General features: G+C 33.6%; 1 protein-coding gene across 1 annotated transcript; it reads left to right on the top strand.

Annotated features, from left to right (window-relative positions):
* Positions 1-86: 86 nt before the first annotated feature.
* Positions 87-5,302, top strand: LOC126874022 (uncharacterized). The gene is made up of 3 exons (XM_050635561.1): positions 87-2,825; positions 3,335-3,472; positions 4,231-5,302. The coding sequence occupies exons 1-3, from the start codon at positions 2,796-2,798 to the stop codon at positions 4,594-4,596; spliced, it is 534 nt and encodes a 177-aa protein (XP_050491518.1). The 5' UTR covers positions 87-2,795; the 3' UTR covers positions 4,597-5,302.
* Positions 5,303-8,204: the final 2,902 nt, after the last annotated feature.

Genomic DNA, 8,204 nt, shown 5'->3' with positions numbered 1-8,204 from the left:
TTGCATATTTTAAATTGCATCTGTACGTTTTGTAGGTTTCTACAATTCATCGTGAGGAAATTTCGTTTGAATAATTATCCCAATAATTGTGTTACGCGACGAATATTTTGTTAAAATATATTAACATTTGCTGGATAAAAAGGTTAAAGATTTTCGATATTTTATTTCTTCGTTCTCCTCGAAAAGGATAGAAATCGAAACGGGTCATTTACCATTAGGAATTCTTTCATTTTTTTGTACGTTATCTATTACGATAATAAGTAATATAATTTATAAATAAATAATTCCAACCTACGGTTATATATCTGAGGACGGAAATGCTCGTTAGAATTACGATTGTATGAAAAAGATACTTCAATCTGGTTAGTGGGAGCACCATCGTGATTAAGTGAACATCATTTATTTTTATTCAAATTATAGTATCAAACTGGAACATCAATTTATGAAAAATTATACCTATGAAAACGTGAATCTTTAACGCACAATATCAAATCCCAAACATTTATCTTCAATGATTTATCTTACCTCGACGTCCTTCATATCTGGAACCTCTCCGCTTCTTTCTTTTTTTCCCACTTCCTTTAACAGCCAACGCTGTATTTCGAGATCGCGCTGCCACACGTAGAATGTGTCTGGGCGAAAGTAAATCACAGAAGAACGATCCCAATGATCGTGACTTTCGTTCTCGGAAGGCTACGACCTTGGACAAGGCCGTTGCGACGATTTCATGGAGGAGCAGAGAAAAAGGACAGGAACAAAAGCGAACACTGTTCGATGACTGCACCTTCAAGGCGATTGGGTTATGGATCCCGGTTGAACGCGATCATGAAAAGGACAACTGGTTCTCGATATGTGACTGGATCTCTATTTGTGGATCCATTATTAGTTTCTCTTTTACGAGATTCCTCTTGGAATTTAGGAATTTATTTCATTCCATCTATTATATTTATTACATTCGAATTTATTATATCTATCAACTTGAAATTTACAGATATATAAAATTTTATTTTATTTTTTTATTATTTTTCTATTCCTTTTGTCAAATATATTTAGATTGTTGGAACACACGCGATGCCTGTAACGCTATCTGAGGATTCGATTAATAAAATCTATCAAGGGACGATAAGAGAAGAAAAGATCGCGAATGATATGTGAAATATGATGTTTCTTATCGATTGTTAATTGTGATATGTATTGTAATTTTTATATGATTATATTTTATATTGTATTTCGTGATATGTATTTGTGATTATTAATTGTGTATGTGTTTTGGCTAAAAATCTGGAATTTAAAAAGTCACTTTTTCATACGTTTTATTCTTGTTGAGAATTTCTTTCAATATTACTTCCGAGAATTACTATGTTCCTTTCGTTTTCCTTCGTAGGAATACGAGATATTCTTCTCTAGAAAGCTTCTTAAGAAACGTAGTGTTCTGATATTTAGCTTTCGAAATCACGTTAATTAATACATAGCTTTTACATCTCGAAAGTACGAGCAGTTTGCTTACGAATTTGCGAGGACAGTAATTAGGAGATAAACAAAGACGTAAAGCTGGTTGTAAAATCATACCGCCCACATTTAACAGTCCATGCAAGTTCGTAGAATCCATCTTAATGAACTTTTAGCTTTAACCTAGCTTTCCGCTTCACTAAAGATTTCTTCGATTCCGAGAAGTTTGTTGCAGTGAACGAAACCCATTTGGCAAACGCGGCGAAGGTAAGAGATCGAATTGAATATTACGACAGAAAGGAGGAAGTGGAGTTTTCACTTTTTAGTTGGGTAGTGACTGATAACAAACGACGAGTTGGCACGTCTTTTCGATAACGCTTGTGAATATTAAAATTGTTTCTCATACAAATAGGACGCAAATAGAAGAACGAAACTCGCCAGTAGATAAATGTACTTAAATCGCAGAGTGAATTTCAGTAAATAAAAATTGTATTATTAGATTTCAATGTCAATAGATTATTTTAATACTATACTATTAACTATACTTTATATAGATTATAATTATAGTGTTGATAGATTTCAGGTAAACTGCAAAAAGTTTAAAATAATAATTTTACATAAAAACCAATCTACTGAAAATATATTATTATTGAGAATTTGAATTTTCATTTCAATTTACCAGTTACATGTGCAAAACAACTATAAAACAATAGACACTTTTTACAATATTCATCTTTTCGAATAAATAGATTAGAGAATTTCAATAAAATTTTTAACAGATTACATGCACAAAAACAAGTTTAGTCTTCGTGCATTTTCTATGTATCTGCCCTCAAGAAATTAATCACATCGACTTACGCCCATACTCAGATTATATATTCGATATTTATTTTTCATACGCATCAACAATTTTAAGAAAATTCGTAATGTTCGATTTAAATGAAAACAAAATTCTGTAAATATATATACATATATTTGATATGATTTGTTGAATATTATCAGACGAGTTAAGTCGTCTTCGCCAAACAAGATAGTTCGTATATATTGTAGTAATTTAAAAGAGTTAACAGATTTGAACAGGATAGAAAATACGGCTAGAAGTTTCGAACACGCGAAGCATATATAATTTAGTAATAGTAGTGTTATCCAGAAGGTATGAGGGTACCTCCATTCGATAAGAGGAATCCTATGTACGGGAAGCGTTATATATTCAGACTGCCAGTTGCGGCATCGCTTCACGCAGTTGCATTTCGATTATTGCGCATCGTGGAAACTCCTGTGAACCGTTGGAACGTGTTTTCCCTCGACGGAAGTTGGGATTATCGTGGAAATCGATTTTCGAAACGATGTCGCCTGTTTTGCTCTTGATCGTAGTGGTAAGATACACGTTGATCAGTTTCTTTTTCTTATAACCAAAATTACTTACGCATATCGTTATCGTGGAAATTTTCTAACATTTAGTTAATAATATTTACACGAACAACGTTGTCTTTGCGCCATCCTTATTTAATACATAACAAATTTTGTCGTGACTTTTTCTTCAATTTTAATCTAACCATCGAAATGCCAGATTTCGGATATATTATTTTCCTAATTACTGAAAATATGGAATTCTTGGCAAAATTAATATTGATTTCCTGACTAATTAACGTTCACTCTCACTCTTGAATTATTCAATTGTTGGTGTTCACGTATTATATTTTTTTATGTACTTTTTATGCACATAATATATTCAATATATTTCAAATATTAATTTTAAACATCTAATGTACATAAAATGTCAGTTAAACAATAAAGTGTTATAGGTAATTGTCTATACACCTCTATTTTGGTAATAAAATGTTGTCATATTTATTTTTCTATTCCCTTTGTCAAATATATTTAGATTGTTGGAACACATGCGATACCTGTAACGCTATCTGAGGATTCGATTAATAAAATCGATCAAGGGACGATAAGAGAAGAAAAGATCGCGAATGAAGACTCAGGTGACCCGCCAGTTTTCGAACACATCGTTGAAAATGTAAGTTAATACCGAAGATGGTAGTCGATGACTCGAATAGTATAGATTTAAGAATAACACAGCACGTACTGCAGGATAATTCCGGATAGGATCTGCACGATAAAGCGCACCCGACTTTATAGCTGCTTGTTCGTAACAATAAAGTAAAACACTTCCGGCAGAACTATAAATCGTGTTTTATGCTCTACATAACGTAGACTATGAAACGAGAGCAACAGAAGTTCTTTATACGCTTAAAAAGATCTACGGTTGTTACCTTGAGTTTTTCTACTTCTGGCGTACATCCTTAAAACGGAACCCAAAAACTAAGAGGAATATAAAAAGTTTCTTCAGCAACGATCGTAAATTTCACGTTTCACGTTAAGATGTGATCTAAATCTAATTGGAAATCGTAAAGTAAAAGTAGTTTCTCTTGCGAAGTAAGGAATCAAGTCTAATCTTAGCTGGTGCTGCAATCGATTAGTATAACTCTTCATTATATATGAATTTTTATTTTTAACTTGTTACTAGGAACTTATCTTTCGACTTTATTCTTTGTATAGTATTTAGTTTCAATCAAAATTGCTATTAATAATCGATAAGCAAATCGCTATTAGCAACCTAAAAGATGTTCAGCCTTGAAAGCTAAATTCCAGTATTCCAAAAAACAACTCATGATCATATCTCAAGCAAATACATTCCATTCCAAATTCTTCGTTGCGATCATCGAGTCAAGTTTCGCTATTCCAATGAACAGTCTACCTGATATTAATTTTCAGTCTGACACCAACAGCACGTCAAAACCAAGCCTACTCGCCTGGTTCCTCACGCCATTGACTCAGAATCTGCAGATCAACCCCCAAACTCTGCAGAACCGTGTCAGCCAGCTCAAGGAAGCGCTGAAGAATCTTGGACTTGGAAATCGTAACGACTCGAAAGGAAAGCAATTGAATAACGCAAACAATTTGCTACATGTCGCGAGTGTAAGCGATTCTGGCTTTTACACGGATAGATTGGAACCAGCTGGATTCTTCGGTGGAAATGGCTGGCTAGCGAATAAAGGTGGAATCTTAGGTCGTCCTGGAGCGATTCTCTCTACTGGTAGCATTCTCACAGACTATCCATCCGCCTATAGAAGAAAATAGGCGAATTTTCAGAAAGATATTCCTTCGAGTTTGATGAGGGATTAGTGGACCGTAGCGTAGAGGGATCGTAGCATGTCAGAGAGAGAGAGAAGATCGCAACGTATTTTATTTTATATTTGATCGAAGGAAATTAACACAGATGAGTTATGTGCAATGTCTTTAGTTTAACGTTATTTCTCATTTATTTGGAAATTAAAGATAAGATTTATGTTGCCGTGTTAATTGAAATAGGCGTATCTGTTCAGAAAGTGGTTTGGGGAAAAATGACTTTTAAGTGTTTGACAATCAGCCATCGATTTTACGTACGTCCGAAATATGAACCGTTATATCTTCAATACAGATACCGCTTTCTTATTGAATATACACATAGATAAATGATTTTTGCGCTACCCGACAGCAATGATTCGATTTAAGCGAAAATTGCAGATAAGCCCTTTCGACTTAACACGGCGGGATGATTAACCCAATTTTTACATTTTATATACTGTAAATGTAATATTCTAATTTTTAAAGTAATAATCACTCTACTACAAGATTGTTGTAGTCTGAACAATAGGTACTTTCATCAATTTTTAGTTAAAATTATCTTCTATATAATCGTATAATTCTAGTGCGAATTGATAGTAATTTTATGTTGTTTTTTATACTAGAGGAAGATCTTAGATCTGTGAGATAGTATGAACATATACATAGTATGAACGTAATATATCAGCAACCATTGTTAAATAAAAATTGTATAATTTTTTGATTATTTCTGAAATTTAGCTCACTTCTAACAGCCCTAATTCCTAAAACGTATAAATGGCGGTATTCATCGCACGATACATCACTCGAAACCATTCAATTCCATCTGATAAAACTTTCACCAATTTTCTATCTGGTTGTAAGGCTGTGCTTTGGCCCACTTTCCACGAACATCCTATATACAGCGTGTAACAGAATGTGTGCAATCCGCTTGAGGAGATCATTGTAATGAAAAAGGACCATAAATCATATGCTCGCGATAAACACAACATTTAAGCAATACTAAGATTCAGAATAGAACAAGCTTTTCAACGAATTCGGGATACACCAGAAATCATTCGCAGTATAATTGGATCCATGATAAGGCGTCCACAAATTTGCCTTGAAACGCCAGATGGTCTTCTGAGCATCTTCTTTCTTCTTGTTTTTAAATGTACACTCAGTTGCCGAAGTAGGCCTCACGTGTATTGTTACACCCTGTACAATATTTTTACTCTTTGCAACATACTCAGTTAAGCAAATACTGGGCGTCGAATGAAAAAGAAAAATTGTCCGATTTGAAGTAAGAACGAGGAAGGTAAATGTTCGATATTAAACGAAGTTAAGTGACGTTTCTCTATGATCGAAATACGAAGGAAACGAAACGAGGAGGACTAAAAGGTATTGAGAGCAAATAAATTAAAGTACTTAGATAATTCTGGTGGAACGTGCGCGAGAAATTCTTCTGATAACTGGTGGTTCTTAGATCGAGGATGAAGACCGTGGAGAAAGCTTCCGATAAATAAGCAGCTTTCGCGAGACGAAGAAATTCCTTTGGTAGCATTCCCCTTCGATGACATCCAACTCTTTTTGTACAGAAGCTTTACAGTTTCTGCGCGATACTTCAACGAATCAATAACCTTCCGGCTTTTTTCGCTCTCCAAGTTACTAAATGAGGAATTTTGATTTCCCAAATTTGCGGAATTCCTTGTTATATCTACGATATTACGAACCTTCAGTTGGCAGAATTTGCCGAGGGCATCGATTTATTTGAAGTCCATGTAAACCGAGCAGGCATTTTAAATGGGGATTCTAGGTAAACTGTTTTCGTACGTTTTAAACACAAATTTAAGGTAGATCATATAATAAATGAACTTGAGTTGGAAATTCCAGAGAGACGGAGGATTCTACAGGGATAGGATATTATGAAAATTAATGTGGAATTTTGATACTTCGATCTTTCTCTTATTCTAGTAACGAAAAGGATTTCTAACGTTTTAAGAAAATGTTTGACGTAAAATTGAGACGAAGAGTCACGCATACCGATAACGATCTTCTCATTTCTTGCTCGTATTTGAAATGTTTTTCAATATTGAAAGATACTATTGGGCTGAACATGTCTGAAAGAACAGGGTTAATCAATGAATTCTTCTCGTATACTTGGAATTTGGTCGATTTACAGTAACAGTATGAAAAGTTTTACGATTTACAGTTTTAAGTTTTTTTTACGATTTACAAAATATCGACAGTTGATTTTTTGACTATAGGCATTCTGACTATAGAAGACGATGTCATTCCAGGCTCTCGTTTTTATCTTCGTAATTTTCGTAATTGAAGATTTGACACGCCGTCAAGAACGAGTATCTATCCTGCTACAGTTTAAAAGCAGCGTGTGTTTCATTTAACATTTTATTTCGCAGATTCAACAACAAACGTATCAAACGCGTTAAAATAATTTTACAGAGGTGAAACGGTTCCACATGAAAGTTTTAACAAGCTATCTGCGGTTTGAAAGTGCCACATCCGGAAATGCATTGCATAATGCACACGCGTCACTGAATTTCTCTAGAATAGTTATCGTTGATGTTGCATCGTCGAAAACGCGAATCGGGACAGAGGAGGCCTTTGATCATCGGAAAATCATCAGATGTGTGCTCGTTTTGGCTAATAGTCGTCAATTTACTGAATTGTTTCCGGGTATCGCAACATTCAAAAGGAATATCTTCTCCCTTCAATTGGAATTCAATTCGATTAATGGTACGGCAGAACGTTTCGTACGATGCCAATAATGATTGATTATCGATTTCTTTGTAATTAAATGAAAGCTAGCGATCACTGTCTTTTTATGATTTTTATTTTGCTTGTTAATTACTTATTATTATACAATACAGACACAATAATTATTATGAGAGATTATCAGAAAGCCAAAGTTATTAGTGATATAATTATTACATTTCTTAAAGTTAATATCGATTTCATTAAAATCAGTTTATTCCTGTAAAGTATTAATTCTGTGTACGATGGAAATTCTAACATGACCCGGTTAACTGATTGGCATTGTAATTATTCCGTTGTTTTCCCTACCGTGAAATTTTATACTTAATTTTTTACCATGATGTATTTTGTATATTGTTCGTGGATGATGTAGAAAAATGAATAATTTCAATCTCTTGGCATTGGATTTATTTCGCGCAGAAAATTTGAACAGGACAGGCCTCTTCAATTTTAACAGTTGGATCGCTTTTGAATGGAAATATGTAGTATCATAGTAAATCATTATTAAAATGTTGGGACTATAGTTTCAGTTCGGCAAAGGAAATTTATTTTCGTAATGAAGTTTAATTTGAATTTCAATTTCAGTTTTAATTCTAAGCCCAATTTTTTTAATCTTCTGGGCTTTCAACAGACTTAGCAAACTTGTAGAATATTTATAAATGTCACTATTATATGATATCACTTGTTGCTTAAACCGAAGATTAGAAATTATGCAATTTGCCTTTGATTATAATACTACCATAATATTGCCATCTCACATATTATTACAGCGAAGTGTTATTAACGTTCACCAAGGTTAATTGAATTATAGAACTAATTTAATTATATAC

The sequence above is a fragment of the Bombus huntii genome, chromosome 15, assembly GCF_024542735.1.
Source record: "Bombus huntii isolate Logan2020A chromosome 15, iyBomHunt1.1, whole genome shotgun sequence".
Lineage (NCBI taxonomy): Eukaryota > Metazoa > Arthropoda > Insecta > Hymenoptera > Apidae > Bombus > Bombus huntii.
The sequence above is the reverse complement of the archived record's forward strand: the minus strand, read 5'-3'. Positions and strand labels throughout refer to the sequence as shown.